Raw genomic sequence first — 24,717 nt, forward strand, 5'->3', positions numbered from 1 at the left:
ATACACACACACACATTTATTTTTTCATATAGTGATTTATATATTGGGAAACACTGTTTAGTTTGGTATATGATTAATGCAAGCATGCATGTCTATGTCTTGAGATAAAGATCTATTGGCAAGGTTGGATTGATAAGATGATTATTTACCGGTGTAGTCCAGGGTATCCTCTGTAGTTGTATTTCTCCCACTGGCAATCATCACATGATACTGACAAACTTGCAATGATCAATCATTTAATGTCTATAGTCCCTCCAGAGATGATCCAACCTGGTGATGTCTTCTACTATAACACTATTGAGAACACCTGTAGCAGCTGCCTTTGTTGCACAAGAGACACATGCATATATTCAAATCCAGAATGAGTTTACAAAAAGGTTGTTTATCTAAGTATAAGGAGATTTACAAAAGCTATTTAGGTCTCTCAATAAAGCACTGCTGCCTCATGCAGAATCTGGGAATCCATCAAACAAAACTGAACTGCTGAGAGTTAATAATACCTCCCAAAGTAGTAGCTCAGTCCTGCGCAGATTTCTTCTTAAAAAGACGAATCTGTCATGTGAGACAAAGCCTTGGTGGGAATATGGGGTGCCTTTCTTTCCTATCATCCACAAGCAAGATGACAAGGATTAATGACTGCTCCCATTTGTAGGTAGAGCTGGTGGAGGGGGGGTTGTGGAGCAACTCTCAACCTTTTCCGATGAAGCAATTTATCTCAGGAGAGATCATTCCTGTCTGTTCAGCTACAGCATATTAATTTTGTCCAAAAACAAAAAAAGATGCTAAAGAGAAGGAGAAAGGAGGGGGGCAATAGTTTGGAGCAGGGCCAGGGACAAATGAAGAGCTGCTTATATTGTATTCCTTGTGAGCCAAAGTTAATTGATCTGCCAGTGGCACTTCTCTGCCAATGGTAAGCTGGGAATATCCAACCATTCAAAACCTCCCATCAGTGAACTTCACAGGGGCCAGTCCTACTTACAAGTTCTGGTTCTTTCATGAAGCACAAAGCAAAGGAAAGTATAGTACAACAGCTCGAGGTATCAAACACAACATGTTCATTCTCTTTTTAGAACTGTAACATTTAAGAAGATAATAAACAGAAGCGCAACCATAAAATAAACAGCAATGCATGCCATAATCTGTGTAATCCACTCTGTCCAGAATCAAGAAAGCACCTCACAGGTTTGCTGGGATTTGATGGGAAATGTACCTTGTGATGCCTTTGACGCCTTGAATCTGATTGGTGGTAGTCAGAAACTCCTTAGTACTGACATTTATTTTTTTTCCGCAGAGAAACCGAGGAGTCTTCTTTGGATGTATTTAAGTGTATGCAAAGCCTAAACATTTTACTTTTGGAAAGAGCAGGAAATGCTCCCCTGTCATTTTTTTTCTGCCCATAGGACAGCGATGGTGAACCTTTTTGAGCCCGAGTGCCCAAACTGGATCACTAAACCAACGCACGTGTCTCAAAGTGCCAACCCTGCACTTCGACCCAAATACTGATGATTTATTTTACAAACACGCTCCATACCATTATTTGAACTAATTATGTGCTTAAGGCGGGCCTATGCATTTGTTTGCATGGGCTCTTGGGGGCTGTGCAGCTTCCAGGTGGTCCATAAGTGCTCTTAGGTGGGCTCTGCGGTTGTCTGTATGGGCTCTTGGGGGCTGTGCAGCTTACAGGTGGTCCATATGTGCTCTTAGGTGGGCTCTGCGGTTGTCTGTATGGGCTCTTGGGGGCTGTGCAGCTTCAAGGTGGTCCATAAATGCTCTTAGGTGGGCTAGATGGGCCCTGCAGTTGTGTGTATGGGCTGGAGGGGGGATGGGCTGTGCAGCGTCCAGGTCATCTAAAAGTGGTGGTCCTTAAGTGGTCTCTAAGGAGGGCTATGCGGCTCCTAAGGGCAGATCCAGCTTTCTAATTAGATGGCCACTCGCTGCTGGCTAGGGCCCTGTGAGGACACACAGACATCAATAAAAAACCTGACAGGGATTCCAACCCCTTCAGACTACACAAACCTACAAAAATGGCTTTACATAAACTTTAAGAACAGCTATTCTGCATATCACCAGAGAACAAACGGGAGTGGATAGATTAATGAATTGCAACTATGCTTGGACACAATACTGAAGTACTTAGTAAGTAGCATGTGCTTCCTGTAGGCTTGTCAAAGTTTATTATTCCATATTGTCTGCAGTGTACTATCAAACCTAGCAAGATGCTCAGTATTTACATCTGTCTACACAGCTAAACTGCATTTGCAGCAAACATGTAATATGTATCTATGATGGACACTGATAAAACTTTTACAAATTGTAATTTACTATGACCTTTCCTTCCATCTGAACACAAACATTCCTGTAGTTTGAAAGCTATCACTTGTGCTTACAGGGTGATGCAACAAGTCAGTTTTATTGGCCCCCCAGTCCAACTACACATACTCACTTTTTCTCCATACTTTGAGAGTGAAGAAAGAAAGCCCTGTGTAAATTTCGAGTTCCTAAGGTTGGAGCTTGTGTAGACGAAGCTTACACATGGCTAATGACTTTCTCCCTGCCCTCATGTGACAGTGCTGGGCAATCATCAAGCACCACTGCTGTCACATAAGAGAAAAGGGAGTGACACACATGCTTCTCCATACCTAGACACACATGCTTCTCCATACCTATAAGTACTGGGTACTGCTGGGGAGAAAAGCATTAAGGCAAACCTTCATGGGCAAAACAGACCAGCTGCTGTCACTTACAGCTGTTTACTATCAAAGCCATGTAATCACTATCTCATACTCATAGCTGATTTGGTGATCACATGATCATGAACCATGCAGATCAGTTGCTGACTAGTAGAAACCAGGAGCTGTCAATGACAGTATAGTCTACAGCTAGGTTGGTGGTGCACACCCTTAGATCTCAAAAATCTGAATGCAGATTAATGTTCCCTCAGCATGGGACGTCATATTGCGGAACATAAATCTAGAGATTGCAGATGGGATAAAAAAAAAAAGGCAGGCAAAAGTTTCTTAACATGAATGGACTGAGAACCACTGGCTCTGACATACATTACATATACAGTGCACATATTTATTTACCTTGAATTTCACTGCTATGACAATCCTAGGAAGAGCGAGGATCAAACACTTCAAGGACACCGTTATGTATTTTAGAACAAAGTCTGAGATGCCAACTATCCACATTAGCTCAAAGAAATCCAAACCCTCCAAATTGGGTTTCAGAAAGATAAGACTGTAAATGAAAAGCAAACAAATGAATGCTCAGTACATGTATTTTATAGTAAGAATATTATAAAACGTCTTAATAATAAATAGATTAGACCTATAATATAGTAGAACATAAAGGCAAATTTAATGATTACACTTGTGTTACATGAGAAGTGTTAGTTATAGAATTCAGTGCTTTACTTCTTGCACATATCATCGAGTGCTGGTGACTTCTATTATGATATGAGTTATAGAAATCAAACATTTCTACCTTCAAACATTTCTGTTCCTGAAGTGCCATGGCAAGACCTAGTACAGTGAAATAGCCTATAGCATATGAATTTTCTGGAATTGCTAGCAAAATTCTCATAAAAATCTGGCCTGATTTATCGAAGTTGGAGGAACGGAAAACTTTATGTGTTGCTCATGACAACCAAATACATTACTTTATTTGCTTTGGAAAAATGAGTTGTGAAAGCCGATCAGTCACTATGGTGCAAAAACATACTTTTATGATTATTGAATAAAGCAGTTCAAAGGTGAAAGCACCTTTTATTTTTCTTTATTAAAAAACCTTTAATATTCCTCCACGTTTAATAAATAAAGTCTATTGTGAGCATTATAAGTATCTTGTTTTTCATTGAATCATAAATACTGATGAATATTTACATTTATCGATCATGGGACAGCATGGTGGCTGAGTGGTTAGCACACTTGTCTTGTAGTAGTGAAGTTCTTATTAGGGGTGCACCGATACAGGTATGTTGGTACCGAGCATGAGTACCGATACTTTTTTCGGTACTCGCCGATACCAATTACCGAGTACCGGAAGTCCCATTCAGGAAGCCAGGTGGCGTGTAATGACTCGCCACCTGGCTTCCTGATTAGCCGGGCAGTGTGTAAAGACTCGCCACCCGGCTTCCCGATTAACAAGAAAGCCGTCCCATACGAATCCCCATAATAATAGTAATATCCAGCACGACTCTGCAGTGCGGATCTCTGTCCCCTCTTACCTCGGCATGTCCAGCCTGTTACCCCCGGGGCCTCTCCAGCCAGGAGCGGCCTTCCTCCATTACCCAGCCGGAGCCATCTTGCTGGCCAATCATGGAAGCCGTGCGCCGTGTAATGACGCGGCGCACTGCTTTCTGATTGGCCGGGAGGCCGGCTCCATGCTCCCTCGTCATGAGATGACAAGGGAGCATGAAGCCGGCTTCCCGGCCAATCAGAATGCCGGGCGCTGCGTCATTACACTGTGCCCGGCTTCCTGATTGGCCAGCTTCCCGACCAATCAGGAAGCCGGGCAAATACTCGGTATCGGCACTGATATAGATACTAGTATCGGTATTGGTGCATCCCTAGTTCTAATACCACCCACATTTATTAGAAAACATTGAATATTCTACTAGAAGCACGCACAAGGTTGTGTACAAAAATGTGCATACCCTAGCACATACCCCTTAAATCGTGACATTTTGGCATTGATATTGAAAATATGACTGATCGTGCCAAAAAACTGTCTTATATTTAGTGCTAGTGATCGTATGAAGCCATTTATTTTGACATAGTTATTTGGCTCCTTTTTAAACCATAATGATAACAGAAAACACCCAAATAGCCCTGATCAAAAGTTCACATACCCTGGATGGAAATTAAAGGTTAATTTCCCACATCTGTGGCTTTTTAAATTGCAATTAGTGTCTTTGTATATATAATCAATGAGTTTGTTAGCTGTCATGTGGATGCACTGAGCAGGCTAGATACTGAGCTATGGGGAGCAGAAAAGAATAGTCAAAAGACCTGCTTAACAAGGTAATGGAAAAGTTTGTACATTTTTAAGAAATCTTACTGAATTATTACTAGGTTTTAACTTCCTTTCCCAATCCAAATGAGTACAGGTTGGTTAACTGGCTTATACCTATCCTAGCCCTAGAGTGTGCAGTTTCATGCATATATAACAGCTGAGCACAGAAGATTCGGTAGTAATACACAGAGCCTGTGTATGTAACAAGCAAAGGTGGCTACTCCAATGTACATTTACTGTATAAATACAAACTACACTGCCAACATTTTTTTAAAACATTAACACACAGACATACCATCATTATTGTCACTTTAATCATTTTACATACATGTTTAGATTTATTAAGAGGATAACTTTCCTTCCCTTTAACTTTCACAGGCCATCAGAGAACTGTTTGAAGTATTGGCCTTTATCTATGAGTAGAACTTGGCAGGAGCTGCTAAAGACACACTCAGAACTAAGTAGGTATTCAAGGCAGTTCCTTTCTTAACCACTAAACCATCCATCACGGCTGTTTACAGATAAGGGTTGAGACTCATTACAGTCCTGTGCTCTTCCTTAGAACATACCCGGCTTAAGGCTTATTCACACCATCTCTGTGAATAAGAGGAAATAGGTTTTTTGTTTTTTTTAAATTTTATATGTGGTATATGAATATAACAGGTCCTCTTTAATAATTATAGCAAAAGCTTATTGTTAAGTAAACAAAAAGTGGGGGAAAAAGTTGGATGTCCCTGAATGCCTTGGTTTGCAGTTCATGATATCATCCACAAATAAGCCAATTAGAGCATTACAATGCGAGAAGGGTGCCCTCCGGGGATTTGTTGCCTCTGAAAATTGCCCATTACCGTTATACCTGTAATCTAAGTTGTTGTAAAGACTAAACTATCTTATTTGACAAGATTTAGTCTCAGGTATAGTGCACACTCCATTGCACAATAACCTGTCAAAGGAGACAATGAAATTGCCTACATCTGTTCCATGGCTCAGATATTAAACGAAAGGGATCAGAAGCATGAGGAGACAACTAAATGAATTGTCAGTGTGATTGTCTGTCTGTGAAGCAGAACAAAACATAATGCATGTTTAACACGTTAATAGAGGCCAATCTTAGCCCAGTGTCTCTCACAAACAAAGGATAAAAAGCATACTTAGTTATAACTTTTAGTGGCAAATACAATTGTTAAGAGAGTTCAACTTACTGGCAACCCCCCTAACAAGCATAATCAAAGTATAATTCCATGCAAGTGAAGAATTGTAAAAATTTGTTTAAAATTGTAGGCGATACTGGAAGGATTTTACTTTAGTATGCAAAAGCAGTGGTGGAAGATGTTTCTGTGGTACTGAAACAGTTTTGTACATACAAACTTATATAAAGCGGACCTGTCTGCAGAAGCCAAGTCACAATACACAGCAACAGTATAATGTTTTAAAAGAAGATGTTTTTAGAAGTCCTTGGGCTTCAGTTGTGTTACTGTGCCTTGATTAAACGTGAATGTAAACGGGTCTGTTAAATGTACCATTACCGGACATTTAGTAACTCTGTTCATTACGTGCAAGAAAATACCTGCTGATCCTGCCAAACATACCCGCAGATTCTGCCAGTGCACTATGTAGCCCTATCTCAATGTTATCAGCAAGTGTGTTGGGACCACAGAACAGCTCTCTCCTATGTTATAGAGAAGAGGAGTAGGATTTCTGTAGTTCTCTCATACTTCCTGCCCTAGGTTTACAATGGTTTACAATGCTGCTGCTCCATGCATACAGTACAGTGAGCGAGCTTTGAGACCCCATGTACTTGTGTAATAAAGGAGAACTATGAGGTGAGTGATTTTCACTCATCCTCATAGTTCGAGCCGACGTGCGACAATGAAACTGTCACACGGCTGCTCAATAGATCGGGAAGTGAGCTTCTCGATCATGTCCCTGCAGAGAGCCGTGAGTGACAGTCATGGCTCCCTGCAGGGATTTCACCCCCTCCCTGATCCTCCAGCGCTGACAGGCAGAACAGACGGGGTGGGTACAGCTGGCTCTGCCTCTAGATAGGCAGAGCCAGCTGTCAATAACGCAGCTGGGTGGATCTCGACAGTAATGTCGGGATCCGTCCCAGCTGCTGCGGTCTCAGTATACTGCGAGCTGTAGCTTGCGATATACTGAGCTTTGGGTCACGGGAGGACGCTAGTTTATGTCCTCCCGTGACCCTTAGGAGAACTATATGGAAAAACAATTACCCCATAGTTCTTTAAGCTGTAAATCCTCAAATCATCTCTGAATTGGTGCTGACACGGTCCTTCCTTCTGGAGGGTGGCTACTGTTAATTACACATTTTACATAATAAATTAGCTGCTTTACATATCTGCATGTATTTAAAGGAGAACTATGAGGTGAGTGCTTTTCACTCACCTCATAGTTCTAGCCGACCTGTGACAATGAGACTGTCACAGGTCGGCTCAGTAGATCGGGAGGTGAGCGAACACATACCGGGTTCGCTCGCCTCTCGATCCTGTCACGGCTCTGGCGTGCTGACTGGCGGAACGGACGGGGGAGGTGGCGGGTACAGCTGGCTCTGTCTCTAGATAGGCAGAGCCAGCTGTCACTCACGCAGCTGGGCGGATCCCGTCATCTACGTCGGGATCCGCTCCGGCTGCGGGAGGACGCTAGTTTGTGTCGTCCCGTTAACCGAAGGAGAACTATGTGGAAAAACACTGACCCCATAGTTCTCCTTTAAAAAGTGCTCCATCTGCAGCAGTTCTTACAGATTGCGAGGATAAATGTAATCCCTTAAAGGAGAACTATGGGGTCAGGGCTTTTCCCAATAGTTCTCCTTTGGGTAACGGGAGGACACAAACTAGCGTCCTCCCGTTACCCTAAGCTCAGTATACCGCGAGCTACAGCTCACGGTATACTGAGACGCTGCAGCCGGAGCTGATCCCGACATCGATGTCGAGATCCGCCCAGCTGCGTGTGTGACAGCTGGCTCTGTCTATCTAGAGGCAGAGCCAGCTGTAACCGCCCCCTCCCCGTCCGTTCCGCCAGTCAGCGCTGGCGGATCGGAGCGGGGAGGGGGGAATCCAGCCCCTCTCCTGTCATGGCAGAGAGCCGTGACAGGATCGAGAGGTGAGCGAACGCCAGTATCTGTTCGCTCACCTCTCGATCTACTGAGCTGACCTGTGACAGTCTCATTGTCACAGGTCGGCTAGAACTATGAGGTGAGTGGAAATCACTCATCTCATAGTTCTCCTTTAAGTAAATGTTTGCAGTTACAGCACAACAGAGAAAAAAGGCTGACAATTGTCCACTAACCTGTAACAACCACCCGCTTTTCAGATTAAAGCAGGTACAATCATAAAAGATCATTAATGGCTTGTTGTTGTTGGTTACTGCACTCTGCCATAAAGTGTATGTATGGGCAAAATAGAAAAACACCATGTCAGAGAGCAATCACCAATATTCACAAAAACTCAGGGGTTGTACAATTTCTAATAAAATAAACCTGGTGATCTTGACAGGAAAGCTGCTTGTTCATAATTTCCTTTCTTCTGCTGACAATGCTATTAAGACGGTAACCAGCATTTTTACACTTGTGTCTTTATTCCACCTCTGTGCTGACAGAAACAACATCCACATTGTACCCCACTTAGCTCCTGAATAGTGATGCACAGGTGGAGTGATCAGTCCTGTCAATCACTCCCTTTGTACTGCTGAAAAGGTAAGGAATCTTGGCATATGTTGTTTATACCTCCCATTCCACATCACTGTGAAGAAGTGACATGTGGGTGCCACAGCTAACTTCACATCTCCACTGGGAGTTGTGGAATAATGCAAAAGAATTTTTTTTTGCCATTTTAAACAGTTTTGTAAAAAACATGGTGTGGTTGGACTTCTAACTAGCAGAAATATTATGTTAAAAAGAGGCTTTAGTTTGACTAAACAAAGCATATGTTGCATATAGGTTTGAAACAAATACAGTTAGGACTCATTCACACGGGCTACACGCACATGCAGAAACCTGCTCCTGGGAGGGACAGGTATGGCATGTTTTAGCTTGTTCAGCTCCCTGTACATCCATATGGGAGCACGCAGCTACACGCCGATTCAAACTTGCATATCCGCGAAAGTCTGGGTGTTCACACTTGGACACACACTTTTTTGCGTCCAAGTACGTGCACCTGGACCTGCATGGATGTTCAGGTTCGGGTCGGCGTGCAGCCATATGCAGCAACATCATCCCATGAGGATGTACAGGGGGCTGCACACAATTACACACCACACATTTCACTCCCAGGAGCTGGTCTCTGCATGGACATGCATGTTGTACGGATATGCAAGCCTGTGTGAATGAGCCCTTAAAGTGTTAGTAAACTGTAACAATGACCTTCTCTAAGTTGATCCCTTTTGCTTTGCTTAATACACTAGATCTGCCTAATACACTAAATGAAAGCATTTTGTTATATTGGTGTGATAAATGCAAAAGAAATACCCTAAGACAGGAAAAGTGACAACGGGGGGAAAAATGCAGTCCCCACAATTAGGGTCAAGCAAGCTGCAGTATAACAGGATTTTTGTACCTACCATGAAATCCATTTCTCAGATATATTTTAGGGGACACAAGAGTCAAATATTTTTAGACAATTGGGCTATACTGCCGCCTACAGGAGGAAATGGACACTGACAAACACAAAAGCTGTTGGCCAGCCAGGTATAATCCATCCCACTCCCTCCCTGCATGCTTCAGTTTTGTAGAAAAGCAGTAATAGGAGTAGATCATAAACACAGAAGGATGGGACTTGTGTCCCTTAAGGAACTTTAAGAAATGGATTTAACCCCTTCGTGACTGACGACGTACAGTGTACGTCGCCAGCATCGGGGCTGTTTAAACAGACTCCCGGTGACTTTTGCCGCCGGGACTCTGTTAAACTTGTAGAAAGTCATTCATGACTGGAGGCCTCAGTCATGAAGGGGTTAATGGTAAGTGCTAAAATCTTGTTTCCTTTCTCGTTTATTAGGGACAAAGGAAAACGTTATTCTGAAAAAAGAGGTAAAGCCAACAGCATTTCAACTGTGGGGTGGGAAACAGTAACAAAACCCCTAAAAGCACTTAAGGATCCTATGCCTGAAGCTGGGATCAGATGAGACCTGCACATCCACCTAGTCAAACTTACAGAAAGCCAATTGCCAGCCTTGCATATCTGTGAAACAGTTGTCAGATGCTAAAAAGCCCAGGGAGCACTACCAGACCTAGTAAAGTGTGGTTTGACTGGAAAAGGTGGAACCTTAAGCTTGTATAATGCTCTATCTGAGCCACTGAGAGATAGTGGGGTGAGAAACTTGTTGCAGACAGAGAGACATAAGAACAATGTCCTAGTTGAGGTGAAAAGTCTAAAACACTTAGGAAAACAGGAAAGAAGCTCTAGATCTGATTACCACCTTATCATTAAAACTAAAAAGAGTTCTTTACGGGATAAGGTCACCAGTTCAAACACACACCCCACAGAAGTGATGGCAATGAGAAACACAATCTTGTGAGGGAGACTGGAAAGGGGAATATGGCCAATAGGTTCAAAAGGAGGTTTTTGCAAGACTGAAAGTACCAGATTCAAGTCCCAGAGGGTCACAAGTGGTTGTATAGGTGGAGCCATATGAGAGATTTCCTTTAACTAAAGAATGGGAGGCTAACAGTTATTGGAATAAAATTGCAGGGGCCGAGATTTATTCCATGGCGGTACCCAAGGTCAAATACTGATCCAGGCCTGATTGCAGAAATGTTAGGATTCTTCCCACAGAGTATTTCCTGTAGTGAAATCTTTTTCCTCACAGCAAGCATGCCATGTACAATGGTAGACCTTCCAGAAGGTAGCCTTTCTAGCGTTTACCAGTGTTGGAGTTACCGAATCACAGAGACTCCTGTCTCTCAAGTCCTAAGCTTCAATAGTCAAATAGTTAGGTGGTAAACCGGATCTTGGCATAGGAGATCCGGTTGATCTTGAAGAGCCAGAAGTTTGATCAGGTAAGAATACCACATCCACCTGGGTCAGTTTAGAGATATGAGGATCACTGGGATGCCCTCCATCTTGATCCTGTGAGCTAAGAGGATGGTTTTAGAGGGGTGCAAGATCAAGTTGTACTGATCACAGAGAGCCACCACAGCATCCACTGCTTTTGTCAGAAGATCGCTGCACCTGCAGACAAAGCTACACAGTTTGTTTTTGAACCTGGAAACCAGGTCCACGTCTGGACTTTTGAAGGAGTGAATAACATATCAGGATTTGTCCAGTCTCCATATAGAACAGGCACAAGGAGTGTACCGGAAAAGTTTTCATAGTTTGGGGGCCTCTCAGCGATCCCAAACTAGTAACAACACTAGTATCAGCCACTGTTTCAGTCTTAGCTGCCTCGCACTGCGTTTATAAGAACTAATATATCTTTAGCTCTGCGAATTATATCAGCTGATTGTGGCTCCCCAGGAACAAATTCATCCAGAACAGATTTATAAGACTCTTCGTGTCACAGCACACCCACAGCAGAAGGCTCAGAGGCCACAACAGCTGCAAAGAATGTCAGATAAAGATTCTGCAGGAGAGGGTGCAGAAGTAATTTATGGCCTATGCTTTCTGAGTCATCAATCATAGTTGCAATTTTGTCCATAAATTCCAGCATAGCTGTAAAGGACTCCTCCCTGGAGGAGGTGGAGGATGGAGCCACATCTGATGGAGCTATGGAAGACTTCAAGGAGTGTGTGGACTCAAGTAGGAAACAACTATCCCGGCTGTCAGTCTCAGGTGCACGAGGGTTGACACTGCAGGCCACCACAGGACTGTTAGGAGATCGTGAGCTGGAGAGACCCGATGCAGCAAAACCACTCCGTTTAAGTAAGGGACATCTTGTGCTGCTAGACTAAGGGGACTTAATTTAAGACACCAAGTAAAAAAACCTTGGGTACTTACAACCAGCTGCTGAAAGCAGGAGAAGATAAAAGGCCGGAGATGATTGGATCACTGTAGGTAGAGAGCAAGGACAAGCTGAGATGAAAAAGCCTGTGTCCCTTGCAATAGGAGCAATGTCTGGAAGAACTACCACAAGCAAAAAGGTGGGAATAGGTGTGGAGTATGTGTGACAATGAAGCTAGTGAGGCAGCACTTAATTTCCCAGTATGTGAACCCTTTCTGTGGAAACTAACAGAACATGGGGTAATGGTGGCACCAAACAGTACCAGTAATGTAGTTTGTGCGCAAACTTCAGTCCAGTCGCGCAATCTTCTGTCCAGCAGGGACTGACTGGGTGTGGCCTCCAAAGCCATCACTGAGGAAACAACGATTCAGATAGCTGCATACAGAGCTGATCTCTGCAGCTATCAAATGAAGTTTTGATTAAAGCAAAAAAGATATTGAGGTGTATTTCCCTTCTGCAGCCAAATTTGCATAAGACCTACTTTATATTTGTTACATGTGCCTATTCACATAGCATAACTTTAAAAAAATATTTAAACATTTCTGCTTACCTTTTTTTTTTTTTACTGAAAATCCTACAGAATAGTCAGGGTACCAGGAGTCTTACCGCTCCTCGGGGTTGCCAGTTGCGGCATAGGGCACGGGGTCTCCTTTCTGGCACCCGGGTTGCGGGTGCATGAAACGCATGCGCGTGGTACACAGGTTGCTCCCTCGTAGTGCGCCCGCGCCCATTACTGATGGCAGGTGTGGGCCGGCTGGGGAGGTTCCCAGCACACGCCTTCTGCCTTTTCCCTAGCCATTGGCTCCTGGATGGAAAAATCTCCTGGTTGCCTCGACAACCAGGGGGTGGTCTTAGTCCCCACTGAGTATAAATTTCAGTCAGAGCCCTGGCTCATTGCTGAGTTTTTCTACCTATATGGTGCAATCGCCTAGCCCCGTGTTTGCTGCTTTTCCCTAACCCCTCGTCTGATTTCCTGTTGCTGACTCTTTGGCCTGCCTTCCCGCTCTTGAAGCAAGCAACCTGCCTGGACCCGGACTGGACTTTGACTTGCCTTTGGATTGCCCTTTTGTACCTTGTTTTCGGACCACAGCCCGTTCCTGCCAGTGGGTTCCGCTTCATGGCCCAGGCCGATGATACCTCCTGATAAGAATATGGCTTCACTTCCCCTTTCCATGCAATGTGAAAGAGGGGATTGGGAAGCTAGGTTTACCATAATTAACCTTGTCTGTACTATGCAGATCTTTTTATAAGAGATGTACACACTGTGTGTCCTAACAAAAGGGTTAATGATATCAAGGCCTGGGTGGTACATTGTATATTATTAATCTTTTTTTTTTTTTAAACTGTCCTTATGTGTCCCTATAAGTGTATTTTTCAGCAAGTTATTCTGAAAACCTGTCTGTAAAGTGTTGTGTATAAACCTGCTCCAAAGAAACAGCTAGAAAAATAAGGAATAATTTTTATGTATGGAAGAAAACACATAACAAACATATAGTGGGGCTGCAAAAGTGAAAATAAACTTTAAAAAAAATGCAAAGGGTTTACTTTTTCTCATTATGGAAAATGGCCATCCTACTTGGATACCACCAAAAAAACTAAAGCATGTTGGGAGAGGAAGGGGTTATACATGGCTGGCCAATGGCTTTTTAGTTTGCCAGTGTCCAATTCCTCCTGTAGGCGGAAACATTACCCAACAGTCTAAGAACAACAAACTCCTGTGCCCCTTAATAAAACAAAAGGAAATTATAATTTTTTTACATGAACTTTTTTTCTTTAACAATGTCAGGAAGCATATTATCTAATTATCAGTGTCCCAGATTTACCTTGATTGATTTGTACTTCAAGAGTACTGGCTGCTCTGTTTATTTTGTTGTCCTAATGAAAGGTCCCCTTACATTTTTCATCTATGGTTTATCATCAAAGGATCCAAAGTACCAAGACAATGAGTGATTACCGCATGTCACTGAACCTGCAGTGAATGGTGCCACAAGCTCCCAGACTTGGGCGCCTTGATAGTTCTGTCCCAGTTACAACATTAGAACAGAATAGACTCGACCTTCAATGAGTGTTGTACATTCAGTACAACATCTGTCTGACAGGCTTGTTCTTAATCTTCCCTGACTGATCTTTGACTCTGGACTCATCCTTCCTCCGAATACAACTCCCCCCAAGACACTTACTCTACCACCCTGAAATACACTTGTGGAAAGGCTTACGAAACAAGGAAAATGAAAATCATAAAGCAAAGACACAGGATGCCAAAACAAAAACAAAATAATGCAAATACTCACACAGAATACTGGACTAAATGACAACCTAAAAAAAAAGTAAAAAAATGAAATAAAGCATGATGCAAGAAATAAATAAAAATGGCAAATTGTTTAAACAATATTTCATAAAAATAAAAACATTTTAAGGAACAACAGTCAGTTCTCTCAGCTGTTTTAGTGCACAGTAACAAGACTTATAATTATGTAGGGCAGAGCAGGTAAAGGCACCACAAATTTATTTTTTACAAAAGTAAACCCTTATACTCCACAATAATATGTGCAACAAGATGGACTAATCCTCATACTGTGACAAACATATTCAGTATAATAGTACAATGTGCAGTAGAAATCCAGCCTGACCACTCGGGTTCACTGAACTCAGATCAGGCCAAAAGGATTTCTGGTGCACTACCAGTTACTGTAGTTGTACATTCCCTTCAAAAGTGAGCAACTCTGGTCATCCAGCTGTGCTTTAACTACAAATCCCTTCATGCCTCTGGGATTCATGCCTGTGGCTGCCAGAGTCTTGCAATGCCTCATAGGACTTGAAGTTCCACAACAGCTGGAAGGCCGGAGCTACCCACCCCTGCCTACTGAATGAGCTGGTATTTGTTATTCCCAGGTAACTCTTGAGGAAAAGCTCTGACACATGGTGGAATGAGGAATCAGCCATAAGTTTAGGAAGTTTGTCTTGCCGGCCCCGTACAGGTTTACACAGCCGCCCTCACCTCCCCCAGTAACCATGACCCTTTCTTTGTAGTTTAATGTGGGGGGTAACCCTTGGCCCTGCTCTCTACTTTTAATCTCAACTGGCCATACCATTCTTGCAGTGTTTGCTTTTTTTTTTTTTACCATTCTCCACTAACAGCTTTTAGAGTTTGTTAAAGACCTCCAAACCATACATTTTCTGAAAGCATGGGACCGGTAGAATGTAAAGATGATGCTGGGATAGTTGGGCAAATGTTTATTAATTATATTTTCGATAAAAAATACACTAAAAATCACTATTAGTGCAGACAACATAACTTACAAAATTCGGACTGAAATTAAAGCATAAAATCAATTTAACTGAGTTAATGAATATACAATGTCTGTAAATTATAATCCTTTCACTGCCAGACCCTGCAATCCACTTTTAACCTCAGCTGGCCAGACTATTTTTTCTCCTTTGTTTTTTTCCAATTTTCAACTGCAGCTTTTAAAGCTTGTAAAATACCCCCAACCCATACATAGTTTAAAGGTACAGACCATACATTGTTTATGACACATATTTACTGATCCCTCGCTTGGCATCCTGAATCCGCTTTGCCTGTCTCTGTATAGCATGCCGTGCTCTGTGCCCCCTCTGTTCTTCATTGTCTCTGACGATAAAGGTGGGGGAAAGCAGCAGGGATCATAAAGGAAACGGGGACATGCACGGGTGCAGATTTTTGGCACCCAGTGGAGAGGATCAAGTGGCAGGCAGGGAGAGAGTACAGTGTAGTGGTAGAGGAGGCAACAGAGAACACTCCAAAGAGCAGCCTGGATGTGGAAAAGGGCACAGGAAGCTGCAATGCTAAATCAGGAAATAAGCGTGTCATCTACCTTGCTGTGGATCATGGCAATGGTGTGTAAATAACAACCCTAACTGGTCACACTTACAAATATTTTCATAGGCAAAACAGTAAACATATACATATTTCTTATGTACATTTAGCTGTCTGCCCAGCTGTGGTCTCATTTCCTGTATATGTATGCTATTTGATGTTATTTGGGTGCAGCACATTTTCAAGCTAATACACAACCAGTTGCCTATGTACACTGTATCTACCACAGGGATCAGTTGATCGTCTCTTCATGGAGAGTATGTAAAGAATGGCCCCCGAAATGTGTGTATGGGTTTCATTTTCGTCTACTTGCACAAACTGAAAATGACTTAAATATATATGAATTTTAGAAAAACTGCAATCAGTCACGAAATGCTATAGATGACGAGATAAGAGAATTTACCTGTAATAGAGTTGCTGGGAGCGAAAGCTATATAGAAGGTACAATGTGTTCCCCATCAGGAATACGATAATCCAAAAAACTGTCATAACAGAGCGCTTCTCCTAATGAGATAGAAAACCATAACTGGTGAAATGACTGATCATTCTTAAAGGCTACAATTAATAATGAAGTGTATGGGCAACATAAAAAAAAACACTCAGTAAATCTCTGCAATACATGCACATTTCCCAATGTTTTTTTTACTTCTAAAAAGGCTGCAGGTACAGATAATACATGATGATCCTGTCAGAAATCCAGTGAGCTTCTTACATCCTAATTGAGCTGATAACACTGCCTTTGCTGCAATCAAATCCCAAACCGTGATTTCATCCCTCCCTGAGTTTATGAGATGTACTGATTTTTATTTATTTTGGCCAGACATACGCCTCAAAGGGAATCAGAAAAAAATCACAACAATGCATACAATTTGTGAAAAACACATAATTAAAAGCAATTACTGACTGGTTAAAGTAACTCAATCATACAATGTATATTTTGAAGCCAACCTTTTATTGGATGGTTTTTTAAAACCCTTGTCTAGTTTTTTTTCCAAAAACAAATAAAGCAAAGATTTGGCGTCAGATGAAATTTACTTTTTAAATAATCAATAAATATATAAATACAAATGTATCCTTTACATATACCTAGTTTCCAATAAATAAATATTAAAAAGTATTGCAGGTCATTAGAGATAGGGTGGCTATACAAAGGCAGGTCTCTGACTGAGAACTACAGATGGCGACAGATCTGCTGTACTCATTCTGACCAATGCACCACTGTTTATTTACTTCCCAACTTGGTCTATACAACTCTGATACTTACAAATGCCAGTTATCAATCAGTAGCCAAACCTAAATGATTTGATCACTGCAAGTAATGCTTAAGGGCCTGTTCACATGAGTTTCAGGTCCTGATCAGGTCCGGATCTGCAGACGCGGTGCTACTGATGCAGTGCGTTTTGGCCGCGTTTTTGATGCTGGAGTGGAGCTGTTAGTATGTTAGCTGCAGTGCAGTGCGTTTTGATGCGCTTGCTGACCGTTTCCTGACCGTACAAAATGTGAAATGCAGTATTTTATTGTCGTAACCTGAACGGACTGCGCACGTGAGAACTGTAGCCCATAAAACACTTAGGGATAAATTGGGATGCATTTTGAGTGCAGGAGCGTACGGATCAGGTCAGCACACAAAACGGACGTCGTGTGAACAGGCACTAAAGCAGAACTTCAGGAATTTTCTGTTATTAACCCTTGCAGGGATACTACCCCTGCACTGAAAAGGGTTAACTGCTCATTTGTGTCTAGGTTAAAAAAAAAAAAAAAAATTGAATTACTCACCCAAAGTTCCCAGTCTGCTTTTTCTTAGACCGGTCACTGGAATATCTCTCCTCCTCCTCTGCAGCAGTCTAAGGTCCAGTAAATCATCACGTCTATACACTGTGCATAAATGTGAGGAAACTAAGGAACATTCCAATCTGTGGCGGAGGAGGGGACAGCCTGGAGGGAGCGCTGTGACAACTGGCCGGCTCAGAACTTTGGGTATTTCTTTGTTATTTTAGCACCCAGACACAAATGAGCACCTAACCATTGCAGTGTGGGGGTAGCCCCACTGCAAGGATTCATAAAAATATTTCCTGGAGTTTTGATTTAAACCCATTATAACATTTGCTAATATCAATATCAAGATAGAAATATCACAGTACAAGCTTTGCATAGACACAAACATTCAAAGTTAAGGTATATCCCCTTTCTTAAATTGTGTTGGTCAGATTATCTCCTTACCTTTAGGGACACCTGGTGTTTGACAGAAGAGTTAGCATAGGCAAAAGTACTGGCCATTCCGATGCAAACAGCTATGCCTGGAGGGTTACATTATTACAGAAGTTAGTTGGGTAAAATGTCAGTAGTTTTTAATTCAGAGCTGGACATATACCTAGCCAAGTAGTTGTGCCAAAATGCTGCTACATTGCTGTGGTACTGTAGCTCCTAAAACTTTTAAATCTGCTACAGTTATGTAGGTGTTTGTATTTGTATATTTTATACTCTCAGCAGCTATTTTTTCATAGTTAATGTAACAAGAGTCGCTTTAAAGATTGGCTACTGGCTCCTAAATTTTAAATTTAACGGTCCAAGTTAGCTACTGGTTTCTAAATCTTTCATTAATTTGTCCATGTTTGCTAATTATTAAGGATAATGGCTAACCAGTAACACACTATAACTAATGACATTGTACAGGGCCTCAGATACCAAAGAGTATGACTGGGCTATCTGTGTTGCCTATAACAAGCAAATCTGTGCAGGAACAAGGAAAAAAAAAGAATAAAAGAAAGAAGTGGATATAGCCAACCCAGATAGTTACTCTTAAGCTGCCCATACACCTTACAACCATCGCAAGACTTTCGTTGTGCGATGGTTGTAAGGTCATTAAAATTTCGCACGATCTGCCCATCTTGGACAGGCAGATCGCACTTACGATCATCATGATTGCAGTGCTGAGCAGGCAGCGTGCGCTTGCGCACACCGGCCCGTGCGGCATTCATCTTCCGAGCACGCCACCAACCCGCCGAAAATCTTACGATTTTCGGCAGGTTTTCCAGCGTGCTCGGAAGACAAAAGTTGTGCGACCTTACAGTAGAAGCGGTCGCACACTGCCCATACACCTGCCGACTATCGTACGATCGCGGGATCACCCGCCATTATCGTACGATAATCGGCAGGTGTATGGGTACCTTTACAGACTCTTCTTTCTATACCTTCTAATCATCAGCTATCTGAATTGTGTAACAAAGTCCTAGCAATGGCAAGATGAAAGCCCAGTAAAGGTGTGGATAAATGTATACAGGTGTCATAATTCTTTAAAAATATAGGAAAAGTAAAAAAATGGCAGTAACAAAACAAATGCATATTGGCTCTTTAAAGTAGAACTCATGGCAAAACTTATTTTTTTATAGTTTTGGATAGAGTAAGGGAGGGTTAAAAAGGGATGATTTTTTCATCTGTGTTCAATTGGGGATATAAAGAGAGAGAAAATCCCTGGTGGTCATCAGGGTCACCAGAACTAGTGTCCCCATTGGAAGATTTCCCATCTATTCCTGTTCTGATGGCAACCCACAATTTGGGATTTTTCCCCACACTTTACAAGGGTCACTGGGACAAATGGAGACGGTAAATCTTCATAATGGGGATACAGGCAGCAATAAAAACGTAACAAGTGTTTTAATCCTTTTTCACTCTATCCAAAACTAAAAAAAAAAAAATGTTTTGGCTTCAGTTGCACTTTAAGCTAGAAACTCCCTTACAAGATTTTGCAGTAAGATTACTTGACTTAAGGTGCCCATACACCTTACGATTATCGTACGATAATCGTATGCGATCGACTTTTCGTACGACAATCGTAACGTGTGAATGTAGTGCCCGACCGATAGTACTAGGGCTGCAACAACTAATCGACATAATCGATTATAATCGATCATTGAAAAAGTTGTCAACTTTTTCAATAAATCGATTAATCGGCTTCCGATCAGTTGGCCCTGTTCAAAGCTCCACATGCTGTGCGCCGCACCTCGCCCCCACCGCACGCTCGCCGCTGCCAGACCCGCTCGCATCTACGCTCCACACGCCGCACCTCCTCCCCTCCTCACATTTCCTGCCCATCCACGATCGGCAAGGCACGCGGGGAGATGTAGTAAGGAGGAGCAGGGGTGGGGGGATGACAGCAGCTGATAGACAGGTCCAATCTCAAAAGCAAGTTGCTGGAAGACTGCTCAGGTAAGCCTGCACTTTCCCACACATGGTGCTCTATAATGTATTGCTGGGATTTGTATTTCTCTATAGCTGATGGTACATTGTGCTGTACATTATACATAGGAATACAAATACCAGCGATACATTATACACTGTATGCATAATGTATTGCTGGGATTTGTTGTTCTCCTCTATAGCTGGTGATATTCTGCATTGCGCTGTATAGAGGACTACAAGTCCCAGCAATAATACATTATACAGCGCAATGCGGAATACCACCAGCTATAGAGGAATACAACAAATCCCAGCAATAGTACATTATAAAGTGGTACAATGCAGAAGACCATATAGAGTCTGTATAATGTGCTTTTGCTGGGTTTTGTAGTCCTCTATAGCCGGTGCCATTCTGCATTCATTGCTGTATAATTTTACACTTTCCATTTCACTATATTGCACACCACACTATCTTTTTTTTCTTTTTTACTTCCACCGCTCCAAGCTCGCTCCTGTGATGGACTACAACCTCAATACAAACTAGTAGTCCCATCATTGGAGCCATTTTTTAAACTTTATTTTATTGTTTATCCGATTAACCGATTAATCGAACTTAATAATCGGCTAACTAATCGATTTTGAAAATAATCGTTAGCTGCAGCTCTAGATAGTACTGTACAATCGTACGACTTTTGACGGTCAAGCATGTTTGAAAACTTTGGTCGATCGTACGATGCTCGCATGGTTGGTGGCGTTTCCGTCCGTCAAAAGTCGTACGATTAACACTGCGCGTGCGCAAACGAAAGTAATTGCGGTCAATGACCTCAAGTCGTCCAGGTGTTTTTTTCTAACTACCGCTGATTGAACCTTGCGATAATCGGGGCAGGATGGGGCCCGAAAAGTTTTGTCCGATAATCGTAAGGTGTATGGGCACCTTTAGTAGCAGAGTTTATTAAGAAACTAGAAGGCTAAAAATGATAGTCGTCTGGCTGCCCGGCTAAGGAAATGGTTTTAGTACCTCCTGAGCCACTGACCCAAAACAAGTATGCAGGTCAGGAGTTCTGACTCTACACTTATTTTAAGTCAGTGACTCAATATTAAAGCAAGGCAATTAGCTTTTTCAGAAGGATGTCAGCAATTCCAGTTTATATATTTCCCCAGTACAGTTTTCTTTTTATGTTTAAACTTGACAAAATATAAAGAGAAGCCTGCCATGTGACAAACATAAAGGCTAGATGATTGGTAAGAGGCAATTTAAGTCATCTCTGCATTAGGTTTCACGCAGGTCATTTTGTAAAATGTAGTGCAAAGAATCTGAATAGCAGCAGAACCCTATAAGGTGTATGTGTTTGGATGGCCACCAGGAGCCTATAAAGTGATGGAACATACTTTTTTGTTACTTCACTGGTACACTTACCAAGTTTATGCTGAAAGCAGACTTTAGCTAGTAGGATAAGGATGAAAGGAAGCCCCTTCTGTAACCACGAGACAATGGCTCTAAGTTCAGACAAGGCTGGTGCAGGTGTGCCTGGTTCCTCGCTGTTCTCCTCTCGGTGACGTTCTCCAGTAGCTGCATGCAGCAGTGATGGCCGGGAATGTGAATGCTGAAAGTGATGCTGCTGATGATGTGCCGGTGGTTGTGGCTGTTGTCGGTGATGAGGATGGTGATGATGATGGTGAGTGAAGTTGCTGGTTTCTGAGCGGCCACTTGCTTCCTCTCTGAGTGGGGGAGACATTTGTATAAATACGTCACCCCCTCCTGCTGAGGATCCCAGTACTAAACCAGATTGCACCGTGATTGGACCAGGTTGAAGACCAGCTAGACTTGAGAAGAGATGCTGAGATGATGGTGGGTCTTGCTTTAATCCATTAAACACACCATCGTCCACACTGGTGTCAGAGCTCAGGTTTTGGCTTCGACTCCTACATGATTATAATGTAAAGCATAAGCAGAGTATTATTTAAAAACGTAATACTATTGTAAGCTTGTAAGTATGTAAAATATTGCATTATTACTGTTGCTCAAGACTCTGCATACTTCCACAGTACAGTTTGCTGTACTTCTTAGTGGAAAACATTTACATAATTACATAGTATCGGAGTTTGAATGAAGACACAGGTCCATCATCAGTCTATACATACACTATATTACCAAAAGTATTGGGACGCCTGCCTTTACACGCACATGAACTTTAATGGCATCCCAGTCTTAGTCCGTAGGGTTCAATGTTGAGTTTGCCCACCCTGTGCAGCTATAACAGTTCAACTCTTCTGGGAAGGCGTCCACAAGGTTTAGGAATGTGTCTATGGGAATGTTTGACCATTCTTCCAGCGCATTTGTGAGGTCAGGTACTGATGTTGGACGAGAAGGCCTGCCTCGCAGTCTCCGCTTTAATTCATCCCAAAGGTGTTCTATCGGGTTGAGGTCAGGACTCTGTGCAAGCCAGTCAAGTTTAGAGCTGCAGCTAACGATTATTTTCAAAATCGATTAGTTAGCCGATTATTAAGTTAGATTAATCGGTTAAAAAATAAAATGTAAAAAATTGCTCCAGTGATGGGACTGCTAGTTTGTATTGAGATTGTAGTCCATCACAGGAGCAAGCTTGGAGCGGTGGAAGTAAAAAAGAAAAAAAAAGTGTGGTGTGCAATATAGTGAAAATGAAAAGTGTAAAATTATACAGCAATGAATGCAGAATGGCACCCGCTATAGAGGACTACAAAACCCAGCAATAGTACATTATAGCTGGCTGTATTCTGCATTGCACTTTATAATGTATTATTGCTGCGTTTTGTAGTCCTCTATACAGCGCAATGCAGAATACCACCAGCTATATGGGAATACAACAAATCCCAGCAATACATTATAGAGCACCATGTGTGGGAAAGTGCAGGCGTACCTGAATACAAAACACAAAAATTGGATCAGTATTGGTTGCGGTCTACCCTTGCCCATTGCCCATTGCCCAACGATCCTCCTCATCCCTTGACACTCAGTTTGTCCCAGTTTTGTCCCTTTATCACTACGATCTTACATGGTGTACCCCAAAATTAGTTCATATCGATCTGATAATATTGGTGAAGCATTAGATGTTTATCTTATTTTACCTCTTCTATCTTTACCCTTCTGGTTTATCGACAACTGATCATAAGTTGTTGCAATGTTTGCTATGCAGATAACGGATGCTCTCACAGTTGTTTTTTACTGACATAGCCGTTATCTATACATGTCATAGAATGTATTAAGCATATGCCAATCTGTTACAATGGTTTTACATGTGTATCTGCTGCGAATGTTTGAAAAATGTCAATAAATATCACATGCAAAAAAAAACACAAAAATTCCCCAGCCTCAACCTGCCAGCCAGCCTGCAACCAAACAAGTACCTGAGCAGTCTTCCAGCAACTTGCTTCTGAGATCGGGCCTGTCTATCTGCCGCTGTCATCCCCCACATCTGCTCCTCCTTACTACTTCTCCCCGCATCCCTGTGCCGATCGTGGATGTGGGCGGGCGGTGAGCGTGAGGCAGGGAGGAGGTGCGGCTTGTGGATGCGGGCGAGCGAGTCTGGCAGTGGCGAGCGTGAGGTGTGGAGGAGGTGCGGCGCGCAGCGTGTGGTGCGGTGAACAGGGTCAACTAATCAAAAGCTGATTAATCGAAGATTGAAAAAGTTGACAACTTAATTATAATCGATTAGTTGTTGCAGCCCTAGTCAAGTTCCTCCACCCCAAACTCGCTCGTCCATATCTTTACAGACCTTGCTTTGTGCACTGGTCCGCAGTCATGTTGGAACAGGAAGGGGACATCCCCAAACTGTTTCCACAAAGTTGGGAGCATGAAATTGTCCAAAATGTCTTGGTATGCTGATGCCTTAAGAGTTCCCTTAACTGGAACAAAGGGGCCAAGCCCAACCCCTGAAAAACAACCCCACAACATAATCCCCACTCCACCAAACTTTACACTTGGCACAATACAGTCAGGCAAGTACCGTTCTCCTGGCTACCGCCAAACCCAGACACGTCCATCGGATTGCCAGACAGAGAAGCGTGATTTGTTACTCCAGAGAACACGTCTCCACTTCTCTAGAGTCCAGTGGCGGCGTGCTTTACACCACTGCAGCCGACGCTTTGCATTGCACTTGGTGATGTAAGGCTTGGATGCAGCTGCTCGGCCATGGAAACCCATTCCACTAAGCACTCTACGCACTGTTGTTGTGCCAATCTGAAGGCCACACGAAGTTTGGAGGTCTGTAGCTATTGACTCTGCGGACACTTGGCGACTTCTGCGCACTGTGCGCTTCAGCATGCGCTGACCCCGCTCTGTCATTTTATGTGGCCTACCACTTCGTGGCTGAGTTGCTGTAGTTTCCAGTTGCTTCCACTTTGTTATAATACCACTAACAGTTGACTGCGGAATATTTAGTAGCAAGGAAATTTGACGGCTGGACTTATTGCACAGGTGGCAACCTATCACGGTACCACGCTTGAATTCACTGAGCTCCTGAGAGCGACCCATTCTTTCACAAATGTTTGTAGAAGCAGTCTGCATGCCTAGGTGCTTGATTTTATACACCTGTGGCCATGCAGGTGATTGGAACACCTGAACCCAATACTTTTGACAATATAGTGTATTTCTATCCACAGGAGTAGCTAGTGAGGTCATATCTCACTTTGCTATAGAGTTAGCCATTTCTGTGCAGTTGGTCCTACTAAAGAATTTAAAAGTA

The 24,717-nt window shown here is 42.6% G+C and overlaps 1 protein-coding gene across 2 annotated transcripts in view; it reads right to left on the reverse strand.

Moving 5' to 3' along the window:
- Nucleotides 1-24,717, reverse strand: part of RNFT2 (ring finger protein, transmembrane 2) — a 53,710-nt gene that overhangs the window by 21,730 nt on the left and 7,263 nt on the right. For both annotated transcript variants that reach the window (XM_018554277.1, XM_018554276.1), the window contains exons 3-6: nt 21,414-21,919; nt 18,041-18,117; nt 16,224-16,324; nt 3,087-3,240 (exon numbers count right to left, since the gene is read on the reverse strand). In XM_018554277.1, the coding sequence (XP_018409779.1) occupies nt 3,087-3,240; nt 16,224-16,324; nt 18,041-18,117; nt 21,414-21,919 (838 nt within the window). The remainder of the gene's footprint in view (nt 1-3,086; nt 3,241-16,223; nt 16,325-18,040; nt 18,118-21,413; nt 21,920-24,717) is intronic.

This window comes from Nanorana parkeri, unplaced genomic scaffold (genome assembly GCF_000935625.1).
Source record: "Nanorana parkeri isolate BGI_ZX_2015 unplaced genomic scaffold, ASM93562v1 scaffold152, whole genome shotgun sequence".
Lineage (NCBI taxonomy): Eukaryota > Metazoa > Chordata > Amphibia > Anura > Dicroglossidae > Nanorana > Nanorana parkeri.